The 20,989-nt window shown below is 64.2% G+C and overlaps 1 protein-coding gene across 1 annotated transcript; it reads left to right on the forward strand.

Annotated features, from left to right (window-relative positions):
- The first annotated feature begins 5,676 nt into the window (after positions 1-5,676).
- On the forward strand, positions 5,677-20,924 carry EFNA2 (ephrin A2). Its single transcript, XM_034951815.3, has 4 exons — positions 5,677-5,840; positions 15,223-15,536; positions 18,193-18,258; positions 19,457-20,924. The coding sequence occupies exons 1-4, from the start codon at positions 5,692-5,694 to the stop codon at positions 19,576-19,578; spliced, it is 651 nt and encodes a 216-aa protein (XP_034807706.2). The 5' UTR covers positions 5,677-5,691; the 3' UTR covers positions 19,579-20,924.
- Positions 20,925-20,989: the final 65 nt, after the last annotated feature.

Here is a 20,989-nt window from a genome sequence, read left to right on the forward strand (position 1 = left end):
ACCCATGACCCCCACCCTTGCCCCTCGGTGTGCCCACTGGACAAGCAGCATATCAGGTCCCTGCCTCTGGGTGGGGGGGGGTCTCTGCTTCAGCAGCGGGTCCGGCCCAGGCTGGAGTCCAGTGGACTCACTGCGGGGCTTCTCCACTTGTGAAATAGGGGCGGGTGGGCGCTGGGGACGTGGCCTCAAAGGCGGGATGCGTTGGGTTCCTTGCGCCGCCGGCTTGTGCCCACAGCTTGGGGCCGACATTCATCCTGGGGAGATAGAGACAGGGCTCCTCTGCCGCCCTGGTGCCGGGGTGCCCCAGGGATGCGGCCCCATGTGCCAAATCACAGTCACTCAGGGGTTGGCAGGCGACGGAGGGCTCTGTGCCTCTTCTGGGGGTGCTGAGACCCCTGTACCCTCGACTCCCCACCTCCAGGGATCTCACCCCCAGGTGCCCATCTCCTCTGTGGGGGGCCTGAGCCACCACTGCCCCCACATTAAGGCCACTGACGTCCCCGTCCCAGGCCAGCCAGCCCCTGAGAAACACCCAGTGCTTTGCTGTGGGACACAAAGCCACACATGGCTATTCACGTTACTTCACTAAGTTACATAAAACTGGAGGTCCAGGGCCTCAGTCACCATGGGGAGAGGGTCTCAGTCGCCGTGGGAAGAGGGTCTCAGTCGCCGTGGGGAGGGGTCCTCAGTCGCCGTGGGGAGAGGTCCTCAGTCACTGTGGGGAGAAGGTCCTCAGTCGCCGTGGGGAGGGGTCCTCAGTCGCCGTGGGGAGAGGGTCTCAGTCGCCGTGGGGAGAGGGTCTCAGTCGCCGTGGGGAGGGGTCCTCAGTCGCCGTGGGGAGAGGGTCTCAGTCACTGTGGGGAGAAGGTCCTCAGTCACTGTGGGGAGAAGGTCCTCAGTCGCCGTGGGGAGGGGTCCTCAGTCGCCGTGGGGAGAAGGTCCTCAGTCGCCGTGGGGAGGGGTCCTCAGTCACCGTGGGGAGAAGGTCCTCAGTCACCGTGGGGAGAAGGTCCTCAGTCACCGTGGGGAGAAGGTCCTCAGTCGCCGTGGGGAGGGGTCCTCAGTCGCCATGGGGAGGGGTCCTCAGTCGCCGTGGGGAGAGGTCTCAGTCGCCGTGGGGAGAGGTCCTCGGTCGCCGTGGGGAGAGGTCCTCGGTCGCCGTGGGGAGAGGGTCTCGGTCGCCATGGGGAGAAGTCCTCGGTCGCCGTGGGGAGAGGGTCTCGGTCGCCGTGGGGAGAGGTCTGGGGCCTCAGTCACTGTGGCGGACAGCGATTGGTGGGGGCAGGGACATTTCCTTTGTCTTGGAAAGTTCTGGACGCTGGTGGTGTCTGGACACTGCAGAACGGGTCTGTGTTCAGGCCCCGGACCTGAAGGTGGGATGAGGGAGAGAGGAAGGAGGAGGAAGGGGAGGAGGGAGGGGACAGAGTGGGAAGGAGAAGGATGTGAATGGAGAGGAAGGATGGGAGGAGGGTGTGAAGGAAGGAGGGAAGGGGAGGAGGAGGGAGAGGAGGGTGCAGAGGGTAGCATGAAGGGGGAAGGAAGGAGGGAGGGGAGAAGGGTGGGAAGGGGAGGAAGGAGAGAGGGAGGGAGAGGAAGGTGTGAAGGGAAGGAGGGAGGGGAGGAGGGAGGGAGGAGGGTGTGAAAGGAGGAGGGAGGAGGGTGTGAAGGGAGGAGGGAGGGGAGGAGGGAGGGAGGAGGGTGTGAAGGGAGGAGGGAGGGAGGGGAGGAGGGAGGGAGGAGGGTGTGAAGGGAGGAGGGAGGGGAGGAGGGAGGGAGGGGAGGAGGGAGGGAGGAGGGTGTGAAGGGAGGAGGGAGGGGAGGAGGGAGGGAGGAGGGTGTGAAGGTGTGAAGGGAGGAGGGAGGGGAGGAGGGAGGGAGGAGGGTGTGAAGGGAGGAGGGAGGGGAGGAGGGAGGGAGGAGGGTGTGAAGGTGTGAAGGGAGGAGGAAGGGGAGGAGGGAGGGAGGAGGGTGTGAAGGGAGGAGGGAGGGAGGGGAGGAGGGAGGGAGGAGGGTGTGAAGGGAGGAGGGAGGGGAGGAGGGAGGGAGGGGAGGAGGGAGGGAGGAGGGTGTGAAGGGAGGAGGGAGGGAGGGGAGGAGGGAGGGAGGGGAGGAGGGAGGGAGGAGGGTGTGAAGGGAGGAGGGAGGGAGGGGAGGAGGGAGGGAGGAGGGTGTGAAGGGAGGAGGGAGGGGAGGAGGGAGGGAGGGGAGGAGGGAGGGAGGAGAGTGTGAAGAGAGGAGAATGGGAAGGATGGGAGCTGGGGAGGAGGGAGGAGGGTGAGCTGGGAATGGGGCTGTGTGCCTGCTCTTTTCCACCACTGGCTGCAGGGGTTGCAGGAATCTTGGGTCCATGGCTGGATGGGGGTGGGGATTTTCATGTTACCCGCTGGAGAAAGGGATACCTTTTTATTTTCAAGGACAGCGACCCAGCCCAGGGGAAACGCCCCTGACCCCTGGGGCTAAGCGCAGACCCCAGCTCCGTGCTTCGCAGGTGGGGGGCGATGGACAGCGGTCGGGCTCCCGCCCTGAGTGGAGCCTGTGACCTGCCCAGGCCCCAGCGCCCCGTGACCCCTGCCGCCTGATCCTTGCCTGGCTGAGATGGGGCTTCTGAAGGCTGCCGGCACCAGGGCAGGCAGCGGATTGGGTCCAATTTATTCTGTAATGAGAAATTCTCCCCGCATATTTTTAGCTTCCTCCTGGCGTCGCGGCCTTTGAAGGCTGAGGGGCTGTGGGACGCTGATCCCAAGCCCTGTGGCCTGGCCATGTGGGCAGTGGGTGCTGGGCACGGGCTGGACAAGTCCCTTCCTGAGTCTGGGTAGACCCCAGGCCCAGCAGGGCAGAACAGGGGGCGGGGCCAGACCCCATCAAGCCCTGTACTGGCTCCAGACCAGGGGCTGAGGGCGACCCTGGATAACCCCTGACCTTGGCGGACACCTGTTCCCAGAGTGAGCCTGATTTCTGACCCTTGGCTCCACAGGAAGCTTACTCTAGAGTGACCTCCGGCCGCGGCTGCGTCCCAAAGCTGGGACAGCTCCCAGCCCCAGGAGGGAACAGGGCTTCTTGGGCCCCCACAGTGGCCCCCCTGCCAGGCAGGGGTTTGCCGGGGCAGCCTCGCCCAGGGCCAGGCCTCGGAGACGCCCTGCCCTCCCCTCCCTTCCCCAGGTCCTTCCTCTAGGAGCGGCCAGCGGGCGCGGGGAGGTTGAATGGGGGACGCACCGCCTTTGTTACCGTCCCTGCTTGGGCTCTGACCTTGAGAGAGACAAGAACAGAAGGAAAACGGAGCTTCTGCTCAAATCCGTTCAGTGGTGGCGGTGGTGGCGACTCTCGCCTCGGTGGCCCCTGCATGCAAATGAGTGGCCCTGCCATGCCTGGGTGGAGGTGGTGCCCTTCCAGCTCCCACCTGTGCAGGTCCCAGTCCTGGTTTCAGAAAAGACTCCCTCCTCCCGACCCTGGCCCACCCCTCCTCACCCACGAGATCCTTTGAAGCAGGAGGGGGCTTCTGGTCCCAGGGTAGAAGGAAGCTTCCAGAACTCCCACCTTTGCCAGGTGGCATGCTGGGGCCGGGCACGCCAAGACCCCAGGTTCACGGCCCCTTGTCCTGTGCTTGGGTGCAGCCGCCCCACTCTGCTCCGAAAGTGCTCACCTCCGGGAGTGGCCGTCCCCCTCCCTAAAAGAGCCCCACCAGACCAAGCCACCCGGGAAGCTTCTCCAGCCTGTCTGGGCTACAGAGCCTTGTGTGGCTAGAACCCCAGGCCCTCACTCCAGGAGTGCTGAGAGAGCCTGTCCAGAGGGCCTGGCAGATGACTTAGGGCCTGCCTCAGCCACCACCTGGGACAGGTTCACGCCCTCCACTGAAGAGACACCCGGCCAGCCCTGGGCCTTCGACCTGGGACGTCTGTAGTGGGGTCAGGGGATGAGACCTGGAGCTCAGAACAGATGGGCTGAGCTCCCTGGAGGGGAGAGAACTGAGAACCTTGTCCTGGCAGGGACGCTAGAGCACTGGGTGGGACAGACCTTTCTGGAAGAGCAGGATTTTAACAGGAAGAAAAAGTGGAAGGACTTCCCAGCAGGACCCAGCCTGAACAAAGGTCAGGTGGTGTGGCCCGCGTGGCCCGCTGGGGAATCGGGGGAGGAGGGCACGCAGGAGACACAGGACAGAGCCCACCACGTCTCAGAGCTGTGGGGCAGTGGTGGGTCCCGTCCCCACCCCACCTTGCTGGGGCACAGGTTAGCTTGCCCATCTCTGGGTTCATGGTCCCTGCCAGGAGTTTGGGTAATGCCTCACACAGGGACCTTCAGGTCCAAGGGCTGTTGGTGCTTGCCCTGCAGTTCCCTCTCCTGCACTGGGCCTGGTGAATGACACTAATTCAGAGACGTACAACACGATCTGGGCATCGCCAGCAAAGTCCAGCCAGCGTTTGATGACAGCCTACCCTCCACAAGCTCAGAGTCTGGTGAGGGAGGCTGTGGCACGAATAAGGGCAAAAACAGAGGGCAGGCCAGGTGCAGTGGCTCACGCCTGTAATCCTAGCACTTTGGGAAGCCCAGGTGGGAAGATCGCCTGAGCCCAGGAGTTCAAGACCAGCGTGGCCAACATGGCCAGACACTGTCTCTATAGATTGGAAAAAACACAAAGCAGAGGCCAGGCCCCCAGTTCCCCGCCTGTGTCAGCCTACCAGGAGGAGAAATCACTCGGCGTTCCCTGAACAGATCAGACCCCGGGTCTTTGCACAAGCTGTGCCCCCGGGCAGCGGCCCTCCCCTGCCTGCAGGATTCGTGCGTGGAGACTGATTCGCTGTCGGCCGGGGCTTCACTCTGGGCTTCTTGGATCCCATCCCCAGCTGCTCACACTCCACATCGGTCCACCTACTATGCTCCCGGCACCCTTAGGGCTGAGGTGTAGGGACTTACTCCATCCCCAGGGAACAGCGTGGGTCCGGAGAGGCGACTCCCAGGAGGGCCCCAGGGAGGTCGCAGCCCGAGCAGCTTTGGACTTTGGCCAGCGCCCCTCTGAAACTCTGCCCCGGCCCCCGCAGGGAGACTGGAGTTGGCCGAGCCCGATTTGGGACGCGTGCGTCGGGGTTGGTGAGGCTGCGGATAGCGCTGGAACCGGGCAGGTGAGAGGCCCGGGACTCAGGGCCGGGCCCGGTGGAGCGCGTGGGGGCGCGGGAGGCAGGGTGCGCCCCCGCCCCTCGGAGACCCCAGGCCGGGCCACGCGGATGCCGGCGGGGGGCCCGCAGAATCGGGGTCGCTGGGGGCAGGCCCCGGGGGACAAGCCTGCGACGGGGTGGGCCGGGGCAGGGGGCGGGCGCAGGCTGGAGACCCCCGCCCAGTCCCCGCGCGGCCGGGGCACGGCGGGAGGGGGCGCCCGCGGCCCTCCCGACGCTCGGGCGGGACAAAGGCCGGAGCCCGGGCCCCTCCCCGGCGGGTGCGGCGGCGGCGGCCCGCGCTCCGACAGTCCGCGCGGCCGGGTCCTGCGCCCGGGGCGACCCCGGCGCCCCGCCCCGCCGCCGCCTGACTTCTCCGCGCCCGAGGTCGCGCGCGCGGAGGCGGGGGCGGCCCGGGATCTCCAAGCGCCGCCGCGCCCTCCTCCCGCCCGCCCTCCGCCCGCCCGCTCGGCGGCGGCGGCGGAGGAGGCGGAGACGGCTGGCAGGCGGCGGCCGGGAGAGCGAGCGCGGCGGCCGGACCGGGGCCATGGCGCCCGCGCAGCGCCCGCTGCTCCCGCTGCTCCCGCTGCTGCTCCTGCTGTTACCGCTGCCGCCGCCGCCCTTCGCGCGCGCCGAGGACGCCGCCCGCGCCAACTCGGACCGCTACGCCGTCTACTGGAACCGCAGCAACCCCAGGTGAGCGCGGCCGCGCGCGGGGGGCGCCCGGGGACCCCCCAACGCCCCCCAAGCCGCGCCCGGCCTCGCGCCCCCCGAGCTCCGGGCGCCCCCCACGCGCGCGCCGCCGCCGGGATGCGGGCGCCCGGTTCCCGCGGGAGCCCCCCAGGGAGTTCCGGCCCCCCGGAGTTTGGGGGACTCGCCCTTTTCGCGCCTGCCTTCCCCGGGGCGCCCCATTGCCCTACGGACTGTGGGGACTCGCGCCCCACATCCCCCAGAGCGCCGACGTCTCCTGGAGTTTGGGGAACCCCTCTGGTACCCTCCGATGCCGGGTAGCCCCTGAGTTGCCTGCCTGGACTTGGGGGGACCCCTGATCCACCCGCCTCTCTGGGGAGCCCCCCTCGGTTTCGCATTTGGTGGGGATCCCCGGGGACCTTGGCACCGGAGGTGGGGGACTGTGGCCCTCGAGGGATCTCTGGGTTCGTCCTGCCCGCAGGTCCCCAGATGAACTTGGGGAAGTTGGAGTGTCCCTCCCTCAGGACCCAGCATCTGCTTCACTCCAGGGGGCCTAGGGCCCAGCTTTGAAAGGAGACTGAGGGGCCGGGGAGCTGGGGGTCAGCCCCAGGAGGGGCAGTGGGATGGAGTCCTCTCTTGTCCTCTGGGCGCTGACCGGGAAACTGAGGTGCAGAGGGGATGAGGAGCTGGCTCAAGGTCACGCAAGGGGGGGACTTGGGGGCAGGACCCAGGTGGCCCAGTGCCCTGCCTGCCACGCCCGGCCGAGATGCCGCACCCGCCTGCCGCAGGCCCCCTTGTTTGGAACCAGGTCCGGGCCAGGCACAATGTGGGGGACAGGAGAAGCCCCCGTTGGTCAGAGCAAAAAAAGTTTGCCGGGGCCTGGCCATGGCTTGGACGTCGGTAGAACCCTCTGAGCCATCCCAGGGTCACCAAGACAGGAGCAGGCTGCAGCTTCCCTGGGGGTCCCGTGGGAGCCGGGGCTTTGGGGGTCCTGGGGCTCGGGAGGGAGTCAGCCCCAGCACTCAGGGTGTCACCGTCTTCCTAAGGCGCATGGAGCTGCACATCGGGGGCTGAGGTCGCCCCCCCCCCCACTCTTCTGCCACTGGTCACTTTCTCTCCGTTTTCCAGCCGCTTCCTGTGCCGACCGAGCCGCCCTCTGGAGCCCGCCATCCCTCCTTGTCCCCGCTGTCTCCTGCTGTCCTCGGTCCCCGGGAGGAAAGTTGCATGAAGGGGTCTCTTTGAGGCGGGCTCGGGGACAAGGGCGGCCCGTGTTCCGCCGTGGGGGTGGGGAACACGCACAGGCCCACCCCCCACCCTGGTCAACAGCCTCGGGTCGGGCCCTGGGGGCTGAGGGCAGGGACCCCGGGCCGCTGGGGGACGGCTGGCCCACCTCAGAGCGGGTCCCCGAGCCGCCCGCTGTGCTGGTCACATGTGGGTTTGATTAAGGCTGTCGCTGGCCGTGCGGGGAGTCCAGCGGGCAGCGCTTCCCCGGCCCAAGTTTTTGGTTTCAGCTGCGGAATCTCCCGTCCCCAGCGTAGCCTGTCCTTTGTTCTAGCAAACGCCAAACACACGAGGACCCGGCAACTGGGGGAGGAAGGGGGTCATCAGGGCCGCCCTGCTGCCCCACCTGCCACAGGGCTGTGGGCTGCGGGCTGGACCCCCGGCCAGGGGAAGGAAGTGGCCTCTCCAGTGCCTGGCTTGGCCCAGCCACCTCCTGTTGCTCCGGGTCTGACCTGGTTGCCCAGCTCAAACCGCTGCCTGAGGGAACGGCCTTGCTGGTCCGCAGAGCCGACCTGGGCAGCACCGAGGCTGCCTCCTCCTTCCTCTCCTGCCTGCAGTATCCAGGGTTGCTGGGGACGGAGCCGACACCCTGCAGTGGGGCCCAGGGCTGGGTGAGCACCTTCCCGGGAAGCCGGGATCCAGCCAGAATCAGGGCTTTGTCGCGGACATCAGGGGTCTCTGCAGTTCTCAGATTTGGTGTCCAGGGGCACCTGCGCGGGACCTGTCCCTGAGTGGTGGGGGTGTCAGGCACAGCAGGGGGTGGTGCTGGGCCTCCGTATCCAAGGAGACCCTGTGGAGGGGACATCGGCTTGGGGAGAGGAGTGGCGTCAGCCGGCAGGCCTAAGGTGTGAGGCTGGGCTGGCCGGGGAGGGATGATGGGGTCGGGCAGGTGTGTAGGGGATGCGGGGACCCCAAGTCTTTGAGAGGGGCATACAGAAAAGGCACTGGAGATGGGGACAGCCGCGATGGGGGGCAGACAGCAGCATGGGCACCAGGGGACCGTGTGCTCGATGGGGCCTGCAGGCCCGGGCAGTGCCGCGGCGTCGCCGGCCGCCCCTTCCGCCCATTGGCCTGGCACCTCTGCCCAGGCGATGACTGTGTGGTCTGTTTCCACATCACACCCTCTCTGCTGTGAGAGGCGATGCCTGCACCCAGGGGACCCCGCACCCACCTCCTTGGGCCGCTATAAGGTGGGGCCCCGTTGGGTGGTCTGGCTAGCTGGCCCCGCCACTCCCACCAGTGACTGCACAGCGTCTGTCTGACCCACCCCCCAACCTGGGCTGGGTACCCCTGAGCTGGCCGCCAGGAGTCTCTGGGCCTGTTCCCAGCCGACCCGCATCGGGCTGGGGCGTCCAGGGCTTGGACCTGGCCGGCTGCCCTCACCTGTCCTGTTGGACCTGGCCGGCTGCCCTCACCTGTCCTATTGGACCTGGCCGGCTGCCCTCACCTGTCCTGGCCACAGCACCGCGTGTGCGTTCCCACGGCTGCTCATGTGTGTTTGTGTGCAGCGGTGGGGAGGGGTGGCGTGCAGGTGTGCCTGGAGTCGCATCCGGCTGCAGGTTACATGTGTCTGTGTGTGGCAGGAGACTGCGTGAATCCACAGGGCACAGCTGTGGCGTGTTTGCACATGTGTCTGCGTGATTGCATATGAGGTGCATGTGTGTGCATGAGTGTGTCTGTGCGTGGCACCCGCGTTTGCATGTGCGCGCCCTTGCACGGGATGTCTGCAGTGTCCGAGGTCCCTGTGCGTGTCTGCCTGTGGCATGCATGCGTTTTGTCTGTGCGTGGAGTGCAGGTGTGTGTGCGTGTCTGCGTGTGGGTTGCATGTAAGTGTGTCTGTCTGGGGGCAGTGCTGACTGGCTGAGGGCCTGCAATGTGGGGGCAGTGGTGGCCCCAGCACGGTCCACAATGGCAACCCCGCTGTTGGCCCTCCCTCTCCTCCTCGCCTGGGGACGGGACCAGGGCCCGTGTGCAGACCATCAAGCCTCAGAGCAGGGTGGACGCAGGGGCCTGTGGTCCCCGGGAGTCCCCACCTTCTGATTGGAAATCTGCAGCCTTGGGGGCACTGGGTGGGCGCCTGCCCACACTGGGCATCTCTGGGCTTCGGCCACCCTCCCGGGGTTCCCCACGGACCCAGTGGCCCTCGGGTGTGGGCAGCAGCCGGGTTCCCCTCAAACACCGGATGGAAAATGGTGACCTATGCAAGGACTCACTCCCTGAGGGAGGAGCTGTCCCCCAGCAGAGGGCAGAGGTGAACGGGGTGTCCCGCTCCCCGTGGCTCCGCTGGCGTCCCTCGGCCTCTCGGGGAGCCGGTTTTGAAGGGGGTGATGCCGTGTTCTGCTGCGTAAGGGTTTTTTGTTTTGAGAGAAGCTGGTCCACTCGGCATTGGGGGGGCTAGGAGATCCGGGCGGTGGGCCTGGGGGATTCGGGGCCTGAGGGTGGGGTCCTGGAGGCCGTGGGGTACCTGGACTCAGACTCGGGAGTCTGGGAGACCTGGGCATGACGTCAGGCAGGTGGCTCAGCAGCCTGGAACCCCCAGGCCTGCTCTGCGAAGTGGGGGTGACGGAGCCCTGCGGTGGGTGCGGCTCGGCTGATAGGGCCTGGTGTGGATGGGCAAAGGCCTGAGGGTGGTCCCAGGGGTTAGTGTCCCCTCCCCAGAGGGGAAACCGAGGCAGCTCCTGTGGTGGGGAGGATGCTTCTGCCGAGGCACCATGGTCTGTGTGTCTCACGGTCTCTTTGGGTCTCTGTCTTCCCCATCTCTGGGCATCCTGGGGTGCCATGGGTGGCCCAGGCCTTCCGCCTCCACTGCAGGCCTCCCTGGGCGGCCTCAGTTTGCAGAGAAGGGAACAGAGGTTCCGTGGTGGGGGGCCGTGAACGCAGTGGGATTTGACCTTCCCCCGTCTCTGGGCTGACGTCTCCGCAGGTCTGCAGGGGACCGGCCCTACGTGGGTCGCTCGGGGTCACAGCGGAGGCAGTGGGTTGTGCGTTCATGGGGGTCCGGGTGGCAGCGTTTCTGTGGAGCTGGTGGTTTCCTTGTCATCCATGAGGGTCCTGCCCCGGTGGCCGTGTGTTCCCCGGGACACGGCTTCTCTCCTCCCCAGGAACCGGGATGCAGCCAGGCCTTGCCCCTCAGTCCTGTGTGTGGGACCAGCCTCTCCTGCGGATGGGTCCTCAGGGAGAGCTGGGCTTTGTACCTTGCTGGGGGAAGGGCTGAGCTGCTCCCGTCCCTGTGCCCACCGTCCCGTCGCCCCAGACACGCGGCTGGAGCCTGCGGAGGAGCAGACGAGCCGGCGGGGTTTTTGCTTTAACCTCAAGCAGGCGTTTGAACTCTGCGGCCGAGTCGGTCCTGGTGGGGGGCTCGTGCCACACCTGCTCCCAGACCAGGCTGGTGTGGGGTCTGGCCGAGAGACTCAGCGGCGTGCCCCCCCAGCTCTGTGCGCCCCTTGTCCACCTGCCCTGTGGGTCGGGGGCCCCCAATTCAGGGACAGAGCAGCCGAGGCCCTGAGAGACGGTGACTCACCCAAGGCCACCCGGAAGTTGGGCACAGTCCAGGGTGTCCCACCTGGGGCCGGCCCGGGGGAAGCCAGGGACAGCCCTGGGAGGGGCAGGAAGGTGGGTGGCCGACGGCAGCTGCGCCCGCTGCACTCTGTACCAGGGCCACCCACGCCCACGGTGACGGAGGCCCAGGTGGGGCTGACCCTGCCCGGCCCATCTTTTTCCTATTTTGCTTCATTTCTAGGGCCCTGCCTCGGTTTACCCTCCTGCACCACAAGGCCATACTTGTCCTTTCTTGGGCAGACCCTGCACCATCCCGGGGACTGATTTCCCTTCAGGTCCCACCCAGGTCCTGAGCAGGAGGAAAAGCTCCAGTCCTCAGTCAGGGGGGACATCTCTTCCGTCCCTGGAAAAGCCAGGTGTGGGTGCTGTCACCCCAGCAGGTCTTGCTGGGGGTGGCAGGAGGGGACGGGCGGCCTCAGCCCCACGCTGGGCTTCAGGACCCGGGCTGCCTGCTCATCCGGCCAGCCTGGGTCTCCCCGGGAGCTTCTCCACCCTGGAAGAGAGATGGGGACGGGTGCAGGCGTCCACCTGCCCACCCACGGGGTCCTGGCTGCCGGCCACACCGCTGCCTCAGTTTCCAGTCCTGGAAGGCAGCCCAGCCCACCCCCACCCCAATTTTGGGTGAGATTCCTAATTAGTCGCTTAGCTATTAGCGTCTAATAACTTGACAATTGCCCGATTGGAGCTAATTAGCTCCAGGCCACTTGCTGGAAGCGGGTGACAGCCCGGAGGCCCGGGTGGGCAGGAGGGGAGCCCTGCTGGGTGAGGCTCTGCCTGGGGCCTGGAGGGCTGCCTGGAGGCGTGGACTTTGGCACCCGCAGGTTGAGTGAGCGTGGGGGGGAAGGTGTGGCCCGGCACAGGGAACCCGGAGGAGTAAAAGCTGCCACCGCCGCTCTGTCTGGGAAAAATCCCAAATCAGTCATTAACCCCTTAGTGAGAATTTCAGTCTCTCTGCCACTCCGGGGAGGATTTGCGTATCGAGGTTTCATCACTAATGGAGGAAGCGAAGGCTTTGTCTGCCTCTCCCCAGGTGCGGTTTTGGGGTGGGGGCCCCCTCCCCCCTGCAGGCGCCACCCTCAACAGGGGCAACGCGCCCGCCTCGGGCTCGCCCGCCAACTTGGAACCGGGAATGCCAACACAGCAAGGCCGCCGCTATTTTAGAGACGCAAAGGGAAAAATACGGCCCCACTCCGGCAGGCAGAGCCGGGGGTGGGGGTTCCCCTGGGACCTGCCCTCTGACACACACACCTGTGGGCTGCTCCCCACAACTCTGGCATTGCAAAGTCCTCGCCTCTTGACCTTTTTAATTCACTCGTTATTGAGCACCACTGTATGCAGGGCCTGTGTAGGGCCCTGGGGAAGGTACAGAGGAGGCCAACATCAGGATCCGGGATTCAGACAGCAAACCCTGTAAAGAGCAGATGTGATGTGGGGCGGGGCACAGGGAACAGCACTGCAGGCAGTGGGAACAGCAGCTGCAGAGGCCCTTGGTGGGAACAGGGACAGCCGGGAGGCTGGTGTGGCTGGAAGGGAGGAGTCTTGGAGAGAGGAGGATGAGGAGGGTGCAGTGGATGGGCCACACAGGCCTGGAGGGGTGTGGATTTTATTCTGAGGATCAGGAATGGATAGAGGGCTCTGAGCCGCCGCCAGCGTGTTACAGGGTCTGCTTTGCAGAAGAGCGAGGCTTGGGATATGGGGAGGCTGGGCCCTGGCAGACCCTCACTGCAGCCTGGAGGGGCCCGGGCACCTGGCCGCTCAGCCACACAGAAGCCTCGGTCTCTGACGTTTTACCGAAGGCAGAACAGGAGGAGAGAACACAGTGGTGTCAGACGTGGGGGAAGGAGGCACCATTGGGGAACCAAGAGGCCAGAGGGGGACCGACAGGGCTGGTGCTGTGGGCACCTTCAGAGGCTGCTCTGTCTCAAGAAGTGTCCTGCTAGGAGCCAGGTTCTTTTTTTGGGTTGAATGTGGCTCCCTGGGGATCACTGCCGGGACAGGAGGGGAAACTGAGGCCAGAGGGCAGTGGGGAGCCCAGACGCCCCTGTGGTCCCTCCAAGGAGGCCTCCCCTGCAGGGCGACCTGGGTGTGGGCAGTCCCAGGCGGGAGCTGGGCCTTGGCTGCCATCGACCGCCTGATCAATGGGCTTTCACTTGGGCTGGGCAGGAACGAAAATGACTTTTCAAAAAGGCTGGAGCAGCTTCTGCATCGATCGTGCCCAAGGGGCCAGCGGGTCAATGAGACGCCTGTGCCCGGCCGGCCAATGGGGCAGCCTGAGGGGTGGGCTGAGGCCGAGCCCATCTCCATCTGAGCCTGTATGGGGGCTGCCCCCGTGTCTGTGCGGACGCACCCCGAGTGTCCAACAGCCGGGAGGACCATCCCCTTGCACGGAGGGGAAAGGGAGCCTCTGAGAGGAGGACGGACCTCAAGACCCAAGGGTTCAAATCCAGACCCAAGCCCAGAACTGCAAGGTTCCGAAGCCCCGGAAGGGCCCCTGCCCTCCAGGCCTGGTGCCCGGGGGAGATTTCCCTGCAACACGCCCTCCCACTGTCCCCTGTGCTGGGCTCACAGGGGTGATGAAGGAGGCCTGGGAAGCTCTCTGTCCCTGGACGAATCCAACCAGGTAGGGAAGGGCTGGAGGGTGACTTCACCGCCTCCGCCACCCTGCCTTGAAATTCTTTGCTCTGGAGATCTTCATGCTGGATCCCTAGTGGGGAAACTGAGGCGCAAGTGAGCACACCTGTCTGCCCCTTCTCACCCCTGGAGACCCAGGAACCCCCGGCCCCGCCTGGCGTGGCATCTCGGGGTGGCGGGGGGCCGGGCTGATGCCATCTGATAATCCCACCACCCTCTCTCTCGAGCTGCTGTGCCAATTAGTGCCCCCAGTGTGGGGCCTGCGGCGGGCTCACCCCTGCAGGCCGGGGTGGCGGTGGCTGTGCCGGGCCTAGAGGCAGTGCCAGGGCCGGGGTCATAGCAGCCTGCACCCATGTGCTGCCAACACTGGTGGGGCCTCAGTTTCCCCTGCCTGTGCATGGAGGGAGGAGGCAGGAGCGGTGTGGGGGACCCCCCATTCCTCCCTGTTCAGGTCTTTTATGTGCTAATAAGCCCCTCTCAGGGCCCCCCTGGTGCCCCGCTTGGTCCAGGCCGCCGGTTACATGACAGGGGCCCTGGGGACCACAGCCGGGAGATCTAAGGACTCCTGCCGCCATCGCCCGAGGCAGTGAGGGAAGGGGAGCCGCCGGTCCCTCCCTCGGCTGACCTCTATCCTCACAGACGAGGCCGGGTCAGGGGGCTCCCTGGAGGAAGGGGCCTGTGGGTTGCGTCTGGGGGACCTCAGGGCAAAGGCCTGGAGGCAGGGCTAGGGGGCTGAGGTGTCAGGAGTGCAGGCACCCAAGAGGGAGACCAGGAGGCCGCCGGATTCCGGGGCTCGGGGCTCGGGAGGTTTCTGGGTTCCAGATGTGAGAGGGTGGTATGGGGCTCGCAGGGTCACACAGGAGGGCAGGGGTGGGGCTGCGAGTGGAGCCCAGGATGTCTCCGAGCTGGGCGGCAGGTGGAACTCGGCGGGCTGAGAGAGAGGGGGCGGTGGGCGGAACTCTGGGGGTGCTGAGAGGAGGGTGGAGGGATTCTTCACGCCAAGCTCCGTTCTCTTTGGGGAAACTGAGGCCAGGGTGGGGGCAGAGCTTGCCCCAGAGCGAGCTGGAATGCCCGACCTGTGTCCCCCACGCTGCCCCGGTCCTTCTCAACAGGTGGGAGTGCAGAATGAAAGCAGGGCTGGGGGCTGCCTGGAGGAGGCGGCACAGATGTTAAGCATGTTAGGTAGATGCGAAGTTTCTGGAGAGGGAATTCTTGTGGAGGGACAGCTCGTGCAGAGGCCCGGAGTCAGGAACCCCCCGCCGGCCCTTTGCACACAGGGGTCCAGATGTCACCCACCTGGACACCCACCTCGCTGCTGGCCCTGCTGTGGGGCTGTTGGGGACACTGAGGCAGGAGGTGGGGGGCAGTGCCAGGCAAGAGATCGTGGGCTCCCAACCTTGGAAGCCCTCCGTGATCGGGGTGTGCAACCCCACCTGCTGACCGCTATCACCATTCAGGGCCCAGGCGGAGTCCACCTTGCGAACTGACCCCTCCCCCATTCCCCGGCCTGACTTCCCCATGCACCTGTCCCCTGACCGGTCCCTCCCCGCTCACCCTGTCCCATGCCCCGTGCACCTGTCCCCTGAGCCATCTCTCCCCGCGCACACTGACCCGTGCCCCATGCACCTGTCCCCTGACCCTGTCCCCCCTGGCGCACCCTGACCCGTCCCCCGTGCTCCTGACCCCGGCCCTCGCCGCGCACCCTGACCTGTCCCTCGTGCTCCTGTCCCCTGACCCCGGCCCTCGCCGCGCACCCTGACCTGTCCCTCGTGCTCCTGTCCCCTGACCCCGGCCCTCCCCGTGCACCCTGACCCGTCCCCCGTGCTCCTGTCCCCTGACCCTGTCCCTCCCCGCGCACCCTGTCCCGTGCCCCGTTCCTCGCTCCGGGCGCTGACCTCTGGCCGCCTTGTCCCCGCAGGTTCCACGCAGGCGCGGGGGACGACGGCGGGGGCTACACGGTGGAGGTGAGCATCAATGACTACCTGGACATCTACTGCCCGCACTATGGGGCGCCGCTGCCGCCGGCTGAGCGCATGGAGCACTACGTGCTGTACATGGTCAACGGCGAGGGCCACGCCTCCTGCGACCACCGCCAGCGCGGCTTCAAGCGCTGGGAGTGCAACCGGCCCGCGGCGCCCGGGGGGCCGCTCAAGTTCTCGGAGAAGTTCCAGCTCTTCACGCCCTTCTCCCTGGGCTTCGAGTTCCGGCCCGGCCACGAGTATTACTACATCTGTGAGTGGGGTCGGGCCGGGGCTGCCGGGGCCCGAGTGGGCGGGGACGCGGGGGCGGGGCCGGGAAGTGGGCGGGGCCGCGGGGGGTGGGGCCGGGGAGTCGGCGGGGCAGCGCAGTGGGCGGGGCCGCGGTGTGGGGCCAGGGGGGAGTGGGCGGGGCCGCGGAGTGGGGCCAGGGCCGGTGCTGGCCACTGACCCACCCAGGTTACTGACACCCCCCCAGATGTCAAGTGCATGATGGACGTGCCATTCTCCCAGCCATCCCAGGAGGCCAGGACTTTCCTCGTCCTTTGTTGCATATGGGGAAACTGAGGCTTGGAGGGGGACTGAGGCTGCACTATTGTGATCTCGGGCCTCCAGCTCAGACCACTTGGTGGTTGGGCCAATAGACCTGGCTCAGCCCCCCGATAGCGAGACCAGGGTGCCCGAGCCCCAGCACACTGATGAGGGAAACAGGCATCGGGAGCCCAGCAGGGGAGGGGAGCTTGGTGGAAGCCACAGCTAGGCTGAGTGCTGGGGCTTACTCCTGCAATCCCAGCACTTTGGGATGCCGAGGCGGGAGGATCACTTGAGGCCAGCGTGGACAACGTTGGGAGACCTTCTCTCTACAAAAACATAAAAACAATTAGCTGGGTGTGGTGGCATGGGCCTGTGGTCCCAGCTGTGCAGGGGGCTGAGGTGGGAGGGCTGCTTGGAGTGCATGAGCTCTGGTCGCTCCACTGCACTCCAGCCTGGGTGGCAGAGCGAGACCCTGTCTTTAAAAGAAGAAAAAAACCCCACAGGGCCCCTGCCGCACCAGCCGCACCCAGACTGGGTAGGGGTCTCCAGGTCCTCCCTGCCCCGCACCCACCCCCGCATCTCCCCGGGACCCATGCCAGGCTCGGAGACTCCCTGAGGACCGTGGGGTCTTCATCTGAAGGTTGGGTGGCGGCAGCCTTGGGGATAGTCACATCTGCAGGACCCCATGGTGGGCCAGGCTGGGTGGGCCAGGCTGAGGGAGGCTGCCAGTCCCTGCTGCTTATCGGAGGTCCGAAGCTGGCCTTTTTGTCCCCACGAAAGGCCAACGGCAGGTGGGGAACACAGCAGCGCCAGCCGGAGTCCCAGTCCTGCTTGGCCATGATATCTGTGACCTTGGCGGGGGAATGAGGGGTCCAGGCACTGCCCACCTGAGATGGGGATGATGGCATCACACTCGTGGCTTCCGCCGTGGCGCTGAGACTGAGGGATTCTCGTGGAGTGGGGACCCCGGCTTCTCAGCATCTCGGGGCCTGAGGGATGGGGAGTCAGGGATCTGGGGTCTGTGCCCCCAGGCTGCAGGGGGGCCAGTGCCTGGACACCCAGCTCCTGCTGTGTGAAATTAAACTTTACAAGGCCCCATTGCCTCCTTTCTCTGCTCTAGTTGGATTTTTCCCTTTTAATTCAGGGAAGAAGCGGGTGGGGGACGGGGGAAGGTGTTTAAATTAAGTCCCCATAATATGAGAAAAATTACATTTTTCTTTCTGAGACGGCAGTTTCATAAAGATAATTATTGTAATTATTCGTCCTACCTCTGTGATGAATGTTATTTTTATTACATGCTTTTTATCTTCATCTTCCAGGGTGAGGGGTTTCTAGGGGGCGGGCAGAGGTGGTGGCCATGAGAGCCAGGCCATCAGGGGCCCAGGGCCCGGCAGAGACAGCAAGACCACATCCATGTGTGCGTGCACGTGGACCCACCCCTGTTCGATTGTCCACACGTGTGCACACCCCAGCGGCCCCGGCTTCAGGCGTCCTTTTCCTCCTCTCTTGACCCTTGCAGATGCCCCCACTGCACTCCAGGATGCTTCTGGGGGCCCGAAAGCAGGGGCAGTGATACTGGAATTTTGGTCGTAAGAACCAGGTGGAAATAATCTTTCCCGGCCAGGCGTGGCGGTGGCTCATGCCTGTAATCCCAGCACTTTGGGAGGCCGAGGCAGGTGGATCACCTGAGGTCAGGAGTTCAAGACCAGCCCGGCCAACATGGTGAAACCCCGTTTCTACTAAAAATACAAAAATTAGCCAGGCATGGTGGCACACATTTGTAATCCTGTTTACTTGGGAGGCTGAGGCAGGAGAATTGCTTGAACCCGGGAAGCTGAGGTTGCAGTGAGCCGAGATCGTACCATTGCACTCCAGCCTGGGAGACAAGAGCAAAGCTCCATCACAAAAAAAAAAAAAAAAAAAAAAAGAATCTTTCCCAGAGAATCTACTGTGTTGCCAGGCGAGGCCCAGAGAGGGAGCGGCTTGTCCACAGGCTCTCAGAGGCAGAGATTTGAACCCAGGTCAATCATTTCACTATTAATATATCACCTCTTTGCTGATTGCTTGAAAACAAATATATCATTTTCCGAGCTCACCCTGTGCTGCCCTGGGGTGAGGCAGAGCAGAACAAAAACACAGACACCCCCAGGTTCTGGGGTCAGGATTGGACAGAGGGAGGAGTAGGGGGAATGTGCAGGAGACTGCTGGGAAACAGGGGGCGTTGTGTCTGGGGCTTTGATGTACGATTAGGAGTTTTAAGGGTGGCTCTCCACCTGGGGTCAGGGTTGATTCACCAAGGTGGGGAAGGGAGTACAGCCCCAGGAGGTCTCAGGCACCAAGAGGCGCTTCCCCACTCATCCCCATCCCCTCTCTTCTAGCTGCCACGCCTCCCAATGCTGTGGACCGGCCCTGCCTGCGACTGAAGGTGTACGTGCGGCCGACCAGTAAGTGCTCAGGGGGATGGGCAGGATCCAGGCCCCCACCCCTGTGTCCTAAACCCACAGAACCAGTGAGTGTTCAGAAGAGCCAGGACAGGGAGCCTCGGGTTTCCCTATCTTGCCCTGCTGTGCCCCAGCCTCGATTTCCCCGTCTGATGAACATGTCAGACCTTTGAGAGTGAAGGTCAGCTGAGCGCAGTGGCTCACGCCTATAATCCCAGCACATTGGGATGCTGAGGTGGGAGAATCATTTGAGCCCAGGAGGCCGAGGCTGCAGTGAGCAGAGATCACGCCACTGCATTCCAGCCTGGGTGACAGAGCAAGACTCTGTTTCTAAAAAACAAAGCAGGCCGGGTGTGGTGGCTCACGCCTGTAATCCCAACTTTGGGAGCCTGAGGCAGGTGGATCACCTGAGGTCAGGAGTTTGAGACCAGCCTGGTTAACATGGCGAAACCCCATCTCTACTAAAAATACAAAATTTAGCCGGGCCTGGTGGCAGGCTCCTGTAATCCCAGCTACTCAGGAGACTGAGGCAGGAGAATCACTTGAACCCGGGAAGTGGAGGTTGCAGTGAGCCCAGATTGCACCACTGCTCTCCAGTCTGGGTGATATAGCAAGACTGCATCTAAAAAATAAAATAAAATAAAAATAAAAACAGAGTGGCCGGGCACGGTGGTTCACACCTGTAATCCCAGCACTTTGGGAGGCTGAGGCGGGTGGACCCCAAGGTCAAAAGATGGAGACCGTCCTGGCCAACATGGTGAAACCCAGTCTCTACTGAAAATACAAAATTAGCCGGGCGTGGTGGCACATGCCTGTAGTCCCAGCTATTTGGGAGGTTGAAGCTGGAGAATCGCTTGAACCCGGGAGGCGGAGGTTGCAGTGAGCCCAGATTGCGCCACTGCACGCCAGCCTGGCGATAGTGAGACTCCGTCTCAAAATAAATAAATAAATAAATAAAAATAAAGCAAAAAAAAAAAAGATGAAAAGAGTGAAGGTTGAATTCAACAGCCAGGTCCCCCACTTCAGGCCAAGTGACTTTGCCCGGAGAGTGAGCATCGGGGATGGCACCAAGAGGGAGCGGAGGGCCTGCCTGGTGGGGTGATGAGCCCGTTGGGCAGATGTGCACCCTGAGGGCGGGCGGCACGTGGGGAGCCCAGGGGGTTCGGGCGGCCGCTGAGCGTGCTGTCTCTGCCACCCGCAGACGAGACCCTGTACGAGGCTCCTGAGCCCATCTTCACCAGCAATAACTCGTGTAGCAGCCCGGGCGGCTGCCGCCTCTTCCTCAGCACCATCCCCGTGCTCTGGACCCTCCTGGGTTCCTAGTCCCAGCCCCGCAGGACGCCGGCCCTGCCTGGACGGCCCCGCCTGGACCGCCTGACCTCGGCCCTCCGGACCCGGCTGCGGCCCCCGCCTCCGAGACCAAATAGAGACGCTGCTTCTCCCTCGCCTGGTGCCGCCCCCGCCGGGCAGGGGCCATCCACCCGCCCCAGGACCAGCCCTCAGGGAGGGGAAACGGCCGAGACCCCCCCCCAACGGAGGCCCGAGGGGCCGGGGTGTGGATGCAGACCCTGGCCAAGCCATCTCCTCTGGGGCGTCCGAGAACCCGGGAACCTCTTGGCGATTTTTTTTTTTTTTTTTTTTTTAGTGTATTTTTCGTGGTTGGATCAAAAAGACTTGAGTTTTTAATTTAATTTATTCCCTGCCATTGCAGCGGGGCGGGGTCCCTGTGCCCTGGCCTGGGGGAGGGGAACGCGGAACATGGGGTCGGGAACACAGCTGCTCCTCTCTGCTCTGCACCCCACTCGTGGGGTCCTGGCTGCAGCCCACCGCGGACCCCCCTGGTGCTCCAGGTTGGGTGAGTCTGAGCCGGAAGGGGTACGTGGTGAGCGCCCCTCATTGTGGCTGGGGAGACCTCATACCCCATCGCCCACCCCCGTCCTCCTGGTCATTTCCTCCCAGACACTATTTCGCCCCAGCGCCCTTCGGAATCACAGTCCCGCCGTGTCTTAGAAACTGCTTTGGCCGATGCAAACAGCCCCCTACCCGTCCCCCTCGCCTCACACGGTCCCTCTCCGAGGCCGAGAAGACCTTCTGTTCCTGTAAATACAGCCAGCAAGTGCAAACTGTGATTTTATTTTCCACGTATTCCTGAGGACGGACTGGACCGTTGATGTTTTTTCAGCCCTTCATAGGGGGTCTTTTATTTTGGTGGGGGGGTGGGGTGGACTTTTAGAGTAGAAGCTGCACTTGGCAATAAGCTCGTGTCGTCTGTCAGAGCCCCTCTCTCAACTCTGTGACCTGATAATGTTTCTAAGAAAAAGGAAAAAGGACAAAAGGGAGGGAACCACTACCAAAAAAAAAAAAAAAAACTCCTCCCCGAAGACACTTTAATGAAGGAAACAACACATTTATACGGATTTCATATTTCTACCCGCCTTTCCTGACTCTGTGTTTTATATATATTATATATAAATATATATTGTGTACGGCCGCCGGCCGGCGGCTCGAGGCACGCCCGGTGGTGGGGGGTGGGCAGAGGGCTTTTGTAGGGGGTCGGCGGGGCGGGCCGCGTTGCCAGGCCTGGAGCTGGCGACCGGGCCTCCCTCTTCCCGTCACAATCAACTTTGGATTCTGTATTTTTTTATAATAAAATGAGCATAAACCTCAAACGCGTGTGTCTGTATGTGGGGGCCTTGCCCTACTTGAAGGAGACTTTTGCATTCCTAATTTGGTG

Source organism: Pan paniscus, chromosome 20 (genome assembly GCF_029289425.2).
Source record: "Pan paniscus chromosome 20, NHGRI_mPanPan1-v2.0_pri, whole genome shotgun sequence".
In the NCBI taxonomy this organism is placed as follows: domain Eukaryota; kingdom Metazoa; phylum Chordata; class Mammalia; order Primates; family Hominidae; genus Pan; species Pan paniscus.